The 15,349-nt window shown below is 48.8% G+C and overlaps 1 protein-coding gene across 2 annotated transcripts in view; it reads right to left on the reverse strand.

Moving 5' to 3' along the window:
• The window catches only part of LOC123378591 (uncharacterized oxidoreductase YjhC-like), a 68,453-nt gene that overhangs the window by 23,497 nt on the left and 29,607 nt on the right, over window positions 1-15,349 (reverse strand). For both annotated transcript variants that reach the window (XM_045032609.1, XM_045032608.1), the window contains exons 7-9: window positions 12,075-12,131; window positions 4,435-4,565; window positions 2,204-2,258 (exon numbers count right to left, since the gene is read on the reverse strand). In XM_045032609.1, coding sequence (XP_044888544.1) covers window positions 2,204-2,258; window positions 4,435-4,565; window positions 12,075-12,131 — 243 coding nt within the window. The remainder of the gene's footprint in view (window positions 1-2,203; window positions 2,259-4,434; window positions 4,566-12,074; window positions 12,132-15,349) is intronic.

Here is a 15,349-nt window from a genome sequence, read left to right on the forward strand (position 1 = left end):
CTCCCAAGAAAAAGTGGTTTGCAGCCATCCAGTTGAGCCTTCAGTCCAAGGTGCTGCAGCTAGCCCGCTGTCGCCAGGCAGCGAGATAAGTATATGCTAACAGTACTAAATAAGATGCTCATGCAGCAAGTCACTGGTAGTTAAAGTTGGAACACAATTTTAATTTTACCCCATTTTCACATGTTCAGTCTTCCAAGAATTCACTTTTGGGGTTGAAACCTTTGATCTCTGCCCAAAAATGAACCGGCTTCGCTATGCTGACAAAACTTTGTGGTGTAGACCTGGCATAATATTTTTGTTAGAGTCAAAGGTTTTTTACCACCACAATCCACAATCTCACTGCCCCAGCCTTACAGGCACATGGGAAGCTGGTCTCAGACTGCTGAGATTACAATTTCCATGAATGGAGTAGTAACAGAGTTTCTGCCCGGCCTGGTCCCATCACCTAAAACACCATCACAATAAAAACAACATGTAGGTGCTCTTTTAACCCAGCCTTGCAAAAAACGGTCACCAGCCAATTAAAAGAATCAGCAAAAATGTGAATTCACTCCACCCCAACAACAATTGCCTCAGCAAGGTGTGACCAGCAAGGTCTAACTGGGACAATTTAAATACTAACACTTTAAATACAGGCATTTTCCCCATCCCCCGCTTAAAAAACAAAGTAAAAGAAAGTAAGTGCAAATGGCTAAGCTAATGAAACACCCAGGCTGCACAATTACAATTACAAAAAGTCAAAATCTGGAAAATGCAAAGGCTCCACCAGCCACAATAATTCAGCCTCATTGCTCATGTACTAATATCTAGTCCTATTCGTCTGGTTAAACATGTAACTCAGCAATGGTGTTTAGATACCCACAATTATAGGTACCTTAGAAATGCCCAGGATTGATATTACCCACACCTGAGATTTATATTACAGTTTAAGTAACAATATGTATACGAAAAGACATAGAATGTATAAGATGCCTAAATTAATGTTGCTGGTGGATCCTTAAATTATTTTACTGCTTATTATTTGTATTGTGGTAGTGCCCAAAATCTGCTAAAACACATTTCAAGCCCCAACAAGCTTATACTTTGCAAACAAACTGAACATATGCAGGATAGGGGGAAGGAATACACTACACAAGAAAGGTGACCTGGATAATGGCTGGCACATCTTGTTAGCTTCATATTGGGTTTAGGGGTTTTTTGGTTGGTTGATTTTGAATGCAACTGTATTCATGTTTTGTAAGCAAAGCTGCAACAGTAGTTTTTATGTTCTGCGTTTCCTTTTTGGTGAATCCAAACAGACAACCAGGCTATTACGTTTACATAGCCTTTGCATTTTTATAAACCGATCATGACATGAACCATGATTGTTGGGAACGAACACCTATCCAGACAAACTTTTTTGTCCTGACTATTTTTTAAAACAAATTCAGATTATTTAGCTGACTATTTATTCTCTTAAAAGTTAGCTTACAATCAATAGATATTTTAAATTAACATTAGAAAGTCAATAGTTTTTCCATTTAAAAAAAATCCAAGGTCCCGAACTGTGAATCTGAATATTCTACAACTGTGGGCCCAATCTGGTAAAAATGTATGTTCATGAGTAATTTTACTCACATGAGTAGTCCTATTGACACAAATGAAAATCCAAATCTAAAGTAGAGCTAGATACTGAAAGTGGTTTGGAACAATTTTATAGCATGGAAGGTGCTAAAGAGAATGGAAGGCATAATGGGAAAGCCAGGATGAGCTAGCTAGGTGTGTCTTTAGAAGTAATGAGATTTTAAAAAAATTAAACAAACAGCATAAGCAATTTCTGCTTGGGCTATTTCATTCTAGGCTCTCTACACTACTGAGTTATTTCACTAGGGCTTCAGGACCTTGGCTACTGTAAGATTAGGCTTCTTTTAACACAAAACAAGGAATTTCCTGGAATGTTTATGTCATTTTCCCTATATATTTCAAAATGCACATTTTTAGCAGGAAAACTACTGATAACTACAGGTATGTTTAAAATGGTCACATACTTCCTGGAAATAAAATAAAATGGAGATTAAATGATAATATAGGCCCCAATGTAGCAAAGAAGTATGAGCTTAATTTACAGCATGTGCTTATGTGACTTAAGCACATGCTTAAATGCTTTGCTGAAATAAGGCTAGAGACGTTGAGTATTCCTTCATACAGTAGTGTTTATACAAACCTTATGCTCATTAGTAAAATGAGAAAGACTGCCAAAAGATGACACCTTTAAGCACCTGAAATAAAACAGACATTTTCATAAATAAACAAACATATCAACCTTAAATTGTAAAAATGATCATTTTTTTAACCGTTCATTTTGGGCTTGATCCAACGCACACCGAAGTCTACAGAAAGGCTTCCAGTCATTTCAATCCAACCTAGATCAGGCTGCTTTTAGATATTCAAAGTCCTTCAACACCAATTAATTGTTGGTTTTCTGTTGCACTAGTGGCGCAACTGTTTTCGCTAAGATTTTTTTCTGATGACATGTCTTAGTATTGGGAATAATTTTACTACTCCGGAAATCTCTAACTGAGCAGGGTCCTAGTCAAGAGAATGATGTCAGAAGAGCTCTGATTTTTTTCTCTTGTCTCCAGTTTCTGTTATAAGAATTTACAAACAATAACTGTCTGGGTTGCCTTTGAGGAACTGGAAAAAAATATGTCTTTAATTCTATACTAAAAAAGTTCTGGGACTAAAATGGGTCTGAGAATACAAAATACAACATCTATGTTTATACTTTTAAGTCAAGGATCACAATTTCTTTATGACCTCTAGTGCAGGATCAGTGCTGGATATTTCCTGGTCCTGAAAGGGTTAGCATTGGTCCCACTGGATGTTCTGAGAGGTGAGGAGCTATCAAACAGTCAAAATCACATCATTCTGTTTCTCATCTTCTTTTCCTCCCTCACCCACTTCAATCCTGGCATGATTTTTAAAAACTGGTATTTCACAGACTGTTCGAGATTCTGGACCAGTGAAGATAAATGACTTCAACAGGAGCTGCACAGCAGTAACTGACACTATCTGAACACTTAAAGATGAAATCCAACTTGGCTAATTCTAGTGGGTTTAGAGATAATGTTACAGAAATTAAGTATTTTACAAAAATAAAAGGGAGATAATAAAAATAAGACATTATGGTCTGATATCTCAATCTGTCAGGATAGAAAAACAATGTATGTCCTTGAAAAATGGAAGTGCCTAGCTTTCCGCAGGCTGACCTTCTAAGGAATATTTCTAGCCTTGGAGATTAGTAAAATTATCACACCTTGAAATTGTCACTGTGGCATCCAACAAAGCACTTAAGCATGTCCTTAAGTCCCATTTAAGCATATGTTTATGTGCTGGTTCAGAAGTAGACACAGCGAGTCCCAGACCCAGGACCATTGTCATTCCAATTCCTCCATTTTTGAGGATTCCATCCTTTTCTGATAAAGACAAGTTTTACATCCAACTTGCAACTAAACTTACCAGTGAAGATATAATGGTTTAGTTAGCTAATTTGCCTAGGTTGGTGATTTTGGATAGACTGGAGATTTAATGAAAAAAGAAATTATACCGTTCTTGGAATTCTAAGTTTCAGGAGAGAAAGAATGACCTGTGGCCAAGGTACTAGTGTTGGACTCAGGAGATCTGGGCTGACCTCCCAGCTCTGTCACAGACTCACTGTGTGACCTTGGAAAAGTCACAGACTTTGTCTCAGTTCAAAATCTATAAAATGGATATTTAAAAAAAAACAAAAACAAAAACAACCGACCTCACAAGGGCATTGTAAGGATAAATTCATTAATATTTGCAGTGCATTCAGATACTAGTGATGGAGACATACATGTCCCTAGATAGATACTTTCCCCCACAATCTGATTATCACCTTTGGTTTATTCTTCCTGCTAGGATGTAACAACAACTACAAGCATTTCCCTTTAAATAACATGAATGTCAATATTTAAATCAATGTAATTTAATCTATCATTTTTTGTATCACTATAGGAGATCTACATTTAGAAGAAGGTTCAGGCTTCTTGTTCTCTAGGAGGGTGATGGTCAATTACACGCAGAGGGGAAAATTGCTAACTGGGGCTAGGTTTACACTACAAAGGTTTGTCAGCACAGCTATGTCAGCAAACCTCCAATGCAGATGCAGTTATACTGACAGAAGAGTTCTTCTGACGACATAAGTAATGTCGTTTGGAGGAGTGGTGCTACCGTGCCAACAGAAAAACTCCTTCTGTCATCATAAGCTGCATCTACACTGTAACTACACTGGCAAAACATCTATAGCATAGACATGGCCTTCGTCTCTCGGAAGGGGAAAGTTACATAAAACATGTGTAACTATAACACCCCTTATTTGTGTTTGCACATGTTTATTCTTAGAACGAATATGATAAAAAAGATGCTGTAAACCTTTTATCACCCATCCAAAAATTAATGAGGTCGATGTCATGGCAGGATTTGGCTAACAAAGAAAATGTACTTTCTGCTTCATTCCTCCAATTTCCTCTCACAAACGAGTGGGCAAAATGCCAGAATCCAACCTATGCTTACAAGAAATAAACAGTAATTAATGAAGTGAATAGATACAAGTAATTTATAGTTTAAAACAATTAATAATCCCAAATCTGGAAGGAGAAAGGGCTTGACAGCTAAGAAGGTGCTAGATTGACAGACTCACTGAGGTCCTATCCATTCCATGTAGGTGTGCGCGCCGCGCGTGCATGGCTCTCCGGAACATTTTTACCCTAGCAACTCCGGCGGGCCGGCTGGGCGCCCCCTGGAGTGGCACCGCTATGGCGCCGGATATATACCCCAGCCGGCCCGTCCGCTCCTCAGTTCCTTCTTGCCGGCTACTCCGACAGTGGGGAAGGAGGGCGGGTCTGGAATGGATAGGAGCAACACATCTCGAAGAACAACAGTTACTACGGTGAGTAACCGTCTTTTCTTCTTCGAGTGATTGCTCCTATGCATTCCAGTTAGGTGATTCCCAAGCCTTACCTAGGCGGTGGGGTCGGAGTGAGACGTGGCAGAGTGTAAGACTGCTGAGCCGAAGGCTGCATCGTCTCTGGATTGCTGCTCCAACGCGTAGTGGGAGGTGAAGGTGTGGACAGAAGACCAGGTGGCCGCTCTACAGATGTTCTGGATGGGGACATGGGCCAGGAAGGCGGCCGACGAGGCATGCGCTCTCGTCGAGTGAGCAGTGAGGCGGCATGGTGGCACGCGAGCAAGCTCGTAGCATGTCCAAATACATGCCGTTACCCAGGAGGAAATCCGCTGGGAGGAGACCGGCTCGCCCTTCATGCGGTCGGTGACTGCTACAAACAGCTGGGTCGAACGCCGGAAGGGCTTCGTCCGCTCGATGTAAAAGGCAAGGGCCCTGCGGACGTCCAGGGTGTGAAGCTGTTGCTCCCGAGGGGAGGCGTGCGGCTTCGGGAAGAAGACCGGGAGGAAGATCTCCTGGTTGAGGTGGAACGCCGACACCACCTTAGGGAGGAAGGCCGGGTGTGGCCGAAGCTGTACCTTGTCTCCGTGGAAGACAGCGTATGGTGGACCAACCGTTAGAGCACGGAGCTCAGAGACTCGTCTTGCTGATGTAATTGCGATGAGGAAGGCTGTCTTCCAGGAGAGGTAGAGCAGAGAGCACGTGGCCAGAGGCTCGAAGGGCGGTCCCATAAGCTTGGCCAGAACGAGGTTCAAATCCCAGGTCGGGGCAGGACGCCGCACCGGCGGGTACAAGTGGTCCAGGCCTTTAAGGAAGCGGGAAACCATCTGGTTGGAGAAGATGGACCGACCTCCCATAGATGGACGAAAGGCGGACACTGCTGCCAGGTGTACCCTCAAGGAGGAGACCGCAAGACCTTGCTCCTTAAGGTACCAGAGGTAGTCCAGGATGGTAGGGACAGGGACTACGAATGGATTGAGTCCTCATTGATCACACCAGAGCGCGAACCGCTTCCATTTCGCAAGGTAGGTGGAGCGAGTGGAAGGCTTTCTGCTCTCTAGCAGGACTTGCTGTACTGCCGCCGAACAGTCCCTCTCTGCGTGGGTCAACCACACAGGTACCAAGCTGTAAGATGGAGGGACTGCAGGTTCGGATGGCGGAGTCTGCCGAAGTCCTGGGTGATGAGGTCCGGCCATAATGGAAGGGGGATGGGATCCCGAACGGAGAGCTCGAGCAGCAGGGTGTACCAGTGCTGCCTCGGCCAGGCCGGAGCTACGAGTAAGCTTCAGTAGCACTCGGTGCACGAGCGGGAAGGGAGGGAAGGCGTAGAGGAGGTGATCCGTCCAGGAGTAAAGGAATGCGTCTGACAGGGAGCCTGGCGAGCGACCCTGGTACGAGCAAAACAGGTGGCACTTCCTGTTCTCCTTGGAGGCGAATAGGTCTATCTGGGGAAACCCCCACCTCCGGAAGATTGTGTGCACGACATCTGGATGGAGGGACCACTCGTGGGAGAGGAACGACCTGCTGAGATGGTCGGCCAGCGTGTTCTGCACTCCCGGAAGAAAGGACGCTTCCAGGTGAATTGAGTGGGTCACGCAGAAGTCCCACAGGAGCATCGCTTCCTTGCAGAGTGGGGAGGAGCAGGCTCCGCCCTGCTTGTTCACATAAAACATCGCTGTCGTGTTGTCCGTGAACACCGCTATGCATTGGCCTTGCAGACGGGCGTGGAAGGCGTGGCACGCCAAGCGGATTGCTTGCAGCTCCCTGACGTTGATGTGGAGGGAGAGCTCCTGGGGCGACCAGGGACCCTGGGTGTGAAGGTCGCCCAGGTGGGCCCCCCATCCCAGCGCCGAGGCATCCGTGGTCAGGGTGACGGACGGACGAGGAGGGCGGAACGGGACTCCTGCACACACGACCTCTGGGTCCAGCCACCAGCTGAGCGAAGCGAGGGTAGGCTTTGTGACCGTGACTACCCTGTCTATGGAGTCGCGGTGCAGGCGGTATACCGACGCCAGCCAAGATTGAAATGGGCGAAGGTGCAGTCTCGCGTAGGCGGTGACGAACGTGCACGACGCCATGTGGCCCAGGAGGCGTAGGCAGGACCGAACTGTCGTAGTGGGAAAAGCGTGCAGGTCTCGGATGATGGAGACCATCGTCTGGTGTCGAGCGCGAGGGAGGCAGGCCCTGGCCACCGTGGAGTCGAAGATCGCTCCGATAAATTCCACTCTCTGTGATGGAGTCAGTGAGGACTTCTCGGCATTGACGAGAAGGCCCAGTACCCGAAACAGGGAGAGTATCTCGGCAATTTGGTCTGTTACCAATTGTTGGGATGGCCCGCGAACCAGCCAGTCGTCGAGATAAGGGTAGACGTGAACTCGACGACGGCGGAGGTCTGCAGCAACTACCGCCATGCACTTGGTGAATACTCTCGGCGTGGTGGATAGGCCGAAGGGTAGCACCGCAAACTGGTAGTGTGCACTGTTGACCATGAAACGTAGATAGCGTCGATGGGGAGGGTAGATCGCGATATGGAAGTACGCGTCCTTCATGTCGAGGGCGGCAAACCAGTCTCCCAGATCCAGGGAGGGAATGATGGTCCCCAAGGTTACCATGCGAAATTTGAGCTTGACCATGTACTTGTTGAGCTCCCGGAGGTCCAGTATGGGTCTGAGGCCTCCTTTCGCCTTGGGGATGAGGAAATAACGGGAATAGAATCCCCTGCCCCGCCGGTCCTGCGGCACCTCCTCTATGGCACCCAACCTCAACAGCGTCTCGACCTCTTGCAAGAGGCATTGCTCGTGAGAGGGGTCCCTGAAGAGGGACGGGGAAGGTGGGCGGGAAGGAGGGGGCGAAATAAACTGAAGGCGGTAACCATACTGGATAGTACGGAGTACCCAGCTGTCCGATGTTATTTGGGACCACGCCGGGAGGAAGCGGGAAAGGCGGTTGCAAAACAAAGGGGTTGGATCCTGGGAATAGACTGATGGGCCGTCCTCGGGCGTCCCATCAAAACTATTGCTTGGGCCCTTGCGGGGCCTTGGACGACGCCTGGGCCTGGTTGCGCCTGCTGCCGGAAGGTCTACGGCGGTTTAGACCGTTGCGCCGACTATTATAGGGCCTTGACCTGGCCTGGGTAAAAGGCCGGTAGGGTTGTTGCTGCCAGAAAGAGCGCCTCTGGGTAGCTGGTGTGTGCATACCCAGAGTGCGGATAGCGATACGACCGTCCTTCAGGGTCTGTATCCTGGAGTCCGTTTTCTCCGAGAACAGACCGTGAGTCTCAAAGGGCAGGTCTTGCAGGGTATACTGCACTTCCGGCGGCAAGGTGGAGGACTGCAGCCAGGAGATGCGCCGCATAGTCACTCCAGAGGCCAAAGTTCTGGCCCCTGAGTCCGCCGAATCCAGAGCAGCCTGGATGGAGGACCGGGAGGCTTTCCTGCCCTCTTCAACCAGAGCCGAGAACTCTTGCCGGGAAGCCGTCGGGATCAGCTCCGAATATTTAGTGAGGGACACGAAAATGTCAAAAGTGTACCGAGCTAGGAGGGCCAGCTGGTTTGCAATCCGCAGCTGGAGACCCCCCGCCGAATACACCTTCCGGCCCAACAAGTCCATGCGTCTGGCGTCCTTCGACTTCGGCGCCGGGGCTGGCTGTCTGTGCCTCTCACGGTTGTTAACAGACTGGATGACAAGTGAGTCCGGAGCGGGGTGCGTGTACAGATACTCGTATCCCGTGGGGGGGACCGAGTATTTACGTTCCACGCCCCTTGCAGTAGGGGGGACGGATGCCGGCGACTGCCAGATGGTAGTGGCATTTTTCTGTATTTTCTTAATAAACGGGAGGGCCACCCGCATCGGGGTCTCCGCGCCGATGACGTTGGTCACCGGGTCTTCGTCTTCCGGGACCTCTGCCACCGGGAGGTCAATAGCTTTCGCCACCCTGCGAAGAAGGTCCTGGTGGGCCCGCAGGTCAATTGGGGAGGGTCCGCCGTAGCGGCACCCGCCACCGCCTCATCCGGAGAGGAAGACGAAGACAGAGTCTGTACCACCACCTCTGCCAGTGGCTGCTCCGGGGCTTGGAAAGCTGAATCGTGCCCCGGATGCAATGCGGGACCTGACGGCGACAGGGTCTCCCCCGGTGGTGTTGAGGGAGGCCTGCTCACCGTGGCCTCTGGCACCCTGCGTTCAGCACCCGCTGGGCGCTGGGGAAAGGGGAGCCTTTGGGGCTCATGGTAGGCCCAGGGGACCCAAAAACCCCACTGCTGAGGTCCAAGGTCCTGGCTCTGGGTGGCAGCCCGGAGATCTGTCCCGCTGCCCGCCTGGGAGGCGACGGATGGCTGACGCGAAGGCCATGGGGGGGCAGAGGCGCTGATGGAGTGCGCCGTGGAAGGAGGCAACTTGTCCCCGGACGGTGCCGAGGATGGAGATCTGGACCGTCGACCATTTCGGTACCGGGAGCCTGAGTGTGACCTCGATCGTCGGTGACGAGAGCGGCTTCGGGAGTCGCGATGTCGAGATTGGTACCGGGAGCTGGACCTCCGACGGTACCGTCGGTCCGGGACTGTGAGCGTCGCCGGGAGTGCGACCGGTACCGTGACACTGAGTGGTACCGGGACTGCGACCGGTGCCGGGACGGGGAGCGGTACCGAGACGGAGATCAGTGCCAGGATCGGGATCGACGAGACGGCGACCGTTGCCTGGATCGGGACCGGGTCCGAGGCTTGGAGCGCCATCCATCCTGTCTGTCGGGGGTCGGGGGCCGCATCATTGCCGGCTTGCCCACCGACTGAACAGCCCGCACCGGCGGTGCCGGGGGCCGGAGGCTCGGTGCCTCTGCGAGCTCAATAAGCTCTCTCGCCGTCGCGAACGTCTCAGGCGTAGACGGGAGATGCAGCTCGACCGCGGTCGGCACCAGGGAGCAGGGAGGTACCAGACTCGACGGCTCTTGAGGTGCCGGAGTCAACGGAACCATGCACGGCTTGTGCACTACCACAGCCGGTGCCGGAGGTGCCGGTGATGGCTGGGTAAGCTGTCCCGAAGTTGGAGGCTTAGGAGCCGCGTGCGCCGTCTTCCGCTTCCTCTGTGGGGAGAGGGAACGGTGCCGGGACTTCGGTGCCGTCTGCGACTCTTTAGCTGCGTCGGTACCGGGACGGCTCGGTGCCGCTGGTGCGCTGCGCGCCGAGGACGGTTTCGGCGGCACCGGGGACGAAGCGGGAGGCTGAAGTGCCGACTCCGTAAGGAGCTGTTTAAGGCGAGAGTCTCGCTCCTTTCTGGTGCGTGGCTTAAACGCCGTGCAAATCGGGCACTTATCTGTCCTGTGAGATTCCCCGAGGCAGCGCAGGCAGGAGTCGTGCGGGTCGCCGATGGGCATGTGCCGCTGGCAAGCCGCACAGGGCTTAAACCCCGGTGCCTTGGGCATGAGCCCGCACCGGTTGTGGAAGAAGAGGGGCTAACCCCTCTAATTCCCTTACTATACTATAACTACTAAACTTATTCAACTAATCTAACAACTAAACTAAGTTAACCAACTATATACACTGAAGAGATGGAGAAACGCTAGGGCTGTGGAGGTGAGAGAACACTCCACTGTTCCAACTGGCCGTCACGGGCGGTAAGAAGGAACTGAGGAGCGGACGGGCCGGCTGGGGTATATATCCGGCGCCACTCCAGGGGGCGCCCAGCCGGCCCGCCGGAGTTGCTAGGGTAAAAATGTTCCGGAGAGCCGTGCACGCACGGCGCGCACACCCTAACTGGAATGCATAGGAGCAATCACTCGAAGAAGAAGGTATAGGTACAGTAAGAGAAGCAGCAGTGCATGCTTACCTCGCCCTATGCCCTACAAGTGTTTCTTACTTTTGTTGAATATCTAAAATCCTTTTCACTAAAAAAAGGGAGGCTAATTTCCTGAGTGTTATTAACGTAAAAAATTCTGCTTTTCTAAACACCTGATTCCTGCCAGTTTATTAAAAATGCCTTAAACTGGGGACACAATTTATGTGACTTGAATTTTGCTCGAGGTAAAGTGTGAAAAGTATATAGTGTCCTTTATTCACTGTTCTTGGAAACTGAAGTATTTCTCCTAAAAAGGAATAGTGAACAAAGACAATGTTTGTCTGCTTGGAATTTGTAAGCCACATTAGTTTCTTACATATTAAACCAGAACTGAAATGCTAGGGCAAAAAACATTACTGACATTTAAATAACATTTAATTTCAATACTTGAATTTTTAAGTTTTCACTAACTTTAAACAGTGATGATCTGACAGTAAATTTCTTCTAACTGATTTCAACGTTAGAAATAAAAATCCAACATTTTGCTGCAAAATTAAAAGAACACGTTGGTAAGGCCCACACAAAACAATGCTCTCGGCACCTTCTCATCGCTCTGATCAGAAGTTACCAGAAACTATTTCCAGGTATTGCCCATTCCTGCTGCTCCAATAGATGCTGTTAGTGTACAAACAAGGAGATACATGAGAAGGAGCTAGATTCATACGGGGGTAGTGGGGGGGAGGGGGAGACAATCAAATTTGCCAAACAAGATGGGACAAAATAGGCGAGATTCTGCCTCGCCCATACAGTGTACACTTCTAAAGCTCATGCTGCAAAACGTCTGTTAGTCTATAAGGTGCCACAGGATTCTTTGCTGCTTCTACTTCTAAAAATGGATCACAGTCAGCAGAAAGTTCAAAACAAAACATTTGTTTAGGGTGCTTCTCATTACACGGTCACAGATGTGAAGTCAGCAGTTCTCCAATAATTTACCCCCGAGTTTTGGCAACAAGAGGATTAAGCAATTTGTTTTCTAAAGCATTTAAAAAGGAATAGTTCTAGTTGTTTTATGTTCACAATAGATGATTAATAAAGAATATAAAAAATACACAAGACTTAAAAAACAGTAAAATAAAAAAGTCTGTTGTCTCCTAATCCTATTTAACTAATTCAATTTTGTAACAAAGAAGGGAAAGGAAGAATAGTATTCAACACTTAATTAGTTGCTTCTAGCACACTTGAGAAGATGCTGAAGAGCATATATGCTAAGTATTACTTACTACTAAGGCACTGATTAATATGTATAACTAAGCTCGGACAATACCATGACACACACACTTACGGGCTCCAGATGCTGTATGTGGCAGATGTCTCCAATTGCTCCAGCATCTAGTAGCTCCTATATAAACAGACAGTGAGGAAACATAACTCAGTTTGCTCTGCCTACTCAGGCACACAAAGCCTCTTGCTGATACCACAAACAGATATGGCAACTCTTGTGAATTTATCATGTGAGTCGCGATTTCAGAGTAAAATTAAGTCTCACTCATGATCTAGCGATAGAACTCTCAAATGTCAGGATTTTTTTTCAGCCACACCACATTCTTAAAATGGGTTTCTGGTCAAACAGAAGTTACCCCCCACAAACAGAGGAGTGTGATTTCTCCACTAGACAGTAACTTCCAAAGTACTTTGAAAGACAATGAGAAGTCATTTACATATCAGAGAAACAAAGCTATCAAGCTAATGGGAGGAGTGGGGGAGAGACAGCGTGGCTACTCCCCAGCAGGGAAGAGAAACTTCATCTGAGGTATAAAGAAGGGGGAGAGCCAAACCTCAAATAAGCAATTGAATCAACTGGGAAAAAAAGAATTTACTCACCTTGTGCAGTAACGATGGTTTTTCAAGATGTGTGTCCCTGCGGGTGTTCCACTGTAGGAGTACGTGCGCCCCCCTGCGCTGCTGATTGGAGACCTGTGGTAGCAGAGCCTGTTGGGCCCGCAGAGTCATAGCAAAAACTCCGAAGCAGAGGAGAGGAGGTGGGTAATGGAGCACCCACAGAGACACACATCTCGAAGAACCATTGTTACTGCACAAGGTAACTTCTTCTTCGAGTAGTGTCCCTATGGGTGTTCCACCATAGGTGATTCCCGAGCAGTACCCCCCTTGGAGGGCTGAGACTTTGGAGTTAGGTTAGTCACAGATGAAAGTACAGTGGAGCCAAAGATGGCATCAGAGGCATTGTCCCTGGTGCTTGCATAATGTTCTGCGAAGGTGTGGACGGATGCACCCATCAACCCTGAACCAGGGGGCAGGTCTACTCAGGGAGACCAGGGGTTTAAAAAACCCGTTCCTAAGTGACCAGGGAAGCTAGCGAACACAAGCAGCCACCAGGGAAGATTTGTGAGGGAGTTTAGAGGGGGAGTGTGTGGCGGAGGCTAGATACACTTAACATTCTTTAAGGCAATAAAAAAACCCTGATAAAAACAAAACAACAGAGGAAAGAGCTGCAGGAGTAAGAAGACAATGCAGGCAGAAGACCAACAACAGCGCGGGGGCTACCCAGTTTATTGCACTCAATGCAGCATGTATGATTACCTGCCCTACGGTATGTGTACATTCGGTGCAAGGAGCTCCTGGCCCTCAGAGACCGTGTACAGGTTTGGAGACCAGGGTGGCTGAACTGGAGGAGCTACGGGAGACAGAGAGGTACATAGATGAGACTTGCCGGGACACAGTAGAATGGTCCCACCCCTGGTCTGACAGCCTCTGTGCTGTTGAGGAGGATGAAAGTCTCAGGGAAGGAGAATATCAAACTGGAGCAGAGAGGAAAGATCCCATAGTTGGGACCCTCCTTCCAGATGATGTCATGGTATCCTCTTACACGGAGAATACCTCTCTGGGGGAGAAAACCCCAGTTATTAGTAAGAGACAGGTAATAGGGAATACGATCATTAGAAACATCGATAGATGGGTTTGTAATGGCTGGGTTTGCAATGACTGGGAGAACTGATAATGGCAGTTTGGGCTGCATTAGTAGGAGCACTGCCAGCAGATCAAGGGAAGTGATTATTCCCCTCTATTCGGCACTGGTGAGGCCTCATCTGGAGTACTGTGTCCAGTTTTGGGCCCCACACTACAAGAAGGATGTGGACAAATTGGAGAGAGTCCAGAGGAGGGCTGGGGCACATGACTTATGAGGAGAGGCTGAGGGAACTGGGCTTGTTTAGTCTGCAGAAGGGAAGAGTGAGGAGGGATTTGATACCAGCCTTCAGCTACCTGAAGGGAGGTTCCAAAGAGGATGGAGCTCGGCTGTTCTCAGTGGTGGCAGATGACAGAACAAGGAGCAATGGTCTTAAGTTGCAGTGGGGGACGTCTAGGTTGGATATTAGGAAACACTATTTCACTAGGAGGGTGGTGAAGCACTGGAATGGGTTACCTAGGGAGGTGGTGGAATCTCCTTCCTTAGAGGTTTTTAAGTCCTGGCTTGATAAAGCCCTGGCTGGGATGATTTTGGTGTTGGTCCTGCTTTGAGCAGGGGGTTGGACTAGATGACCTCCTGAGGTCCCTTCCAACCCTGATATTCTATGATAGGGAATGGCTTAGGTGGTGGCATCCATGGGTGCCCATACCATATCTAGGTGTCAGCCCAGTGGTGATATTTGGGCTGTATAGGTGGACTTAATACCATACTAGTTTGAATGGGAGAGGAATGGTGTGATGTGTTAGAGCCCTCTTCCTCATCATCTTCATCCTCACTGGAAAATTGAGCGGCCAGAGGTGAGATGGGTTGGCGTGGGTACCATGTGCACCGGAGTAACATCTGTGCCGAGGTGTGGTGAGTCCGGCGTTAACAAGATTAGTAAGTCCTTGTGGTGAAGAAATTAGTGTGGTACCGATGGTTTCGGTACCGAGGTGGTCAATAATCACTGTGCTGTTGTAGTTGTACACATCTGTGCCAACGTCGGCACACCCTGCGCTATGGGAGCTGAAGGAGGCACCAAAGCCTATGAAGAGCATATTGATGCCACATGTTTAGGCAGCCTCGTTGGTACTGTGGTGGAGGAGGCAGGCTTCTCTTTGCCTCTGGACTCTGAGCCTGCCTGCTTGTGGTCACTGACTTTCTTGGTATGTGCGGTACCCGAGGACCCTGGTGCTTTGTGTGTACTCAGCCATGGTGTGGTTCGTACCGAGGACCTAGAACAAGCTGGAGACCGTTTCTTTTTCAGTGGATCTTTAAGAGGAAAAGTTGGTGCCCATTTTCTTGCCATATTTTTAGAGGAGTGAGCTTTCCTCTGTGACACGGGTGAAGTCTGTTTGTCAGAAGTGATTGTTGGAGACCGGTGTCCAGAGGGAATCTGCTGACTGGGGTCAGATGCCAGGCGCAGTGACTTCTCCACTAGAATAAGTTTAAGTTTTAAATCTATTGTTTTCCTGGGGCGAGCTTTTAAGTTGTGGCAGTGGGAGCATTCTTGTGGGATGTCAAATATCAGAGGGGTAGCCGTGTTAGTCTGGATCTGTAAAAAGCGACCAAGAGTCCTGTGGCACCTTACAGACTAACAGACGTATTGGAGCATAAGCTTTCGTGGGTGAATATACACTTCGTCAGATGCAACA

The sequence above is a fragment of the Mauremys mutica genome, chromosome 10, assembly GCF_020497125.1.
Source record: "Mauremys mutica isolate MM-2020 ecotype Southern chromosome 10, ASM2049712v1, whole genome shotgun sequence".
In the NCBI taxonomy this organism is placed as follows: Eukaryota; Metazoa; Chordata; order Testudines; family Geoemydidae; genus Mauremys; species Mauremys mutica.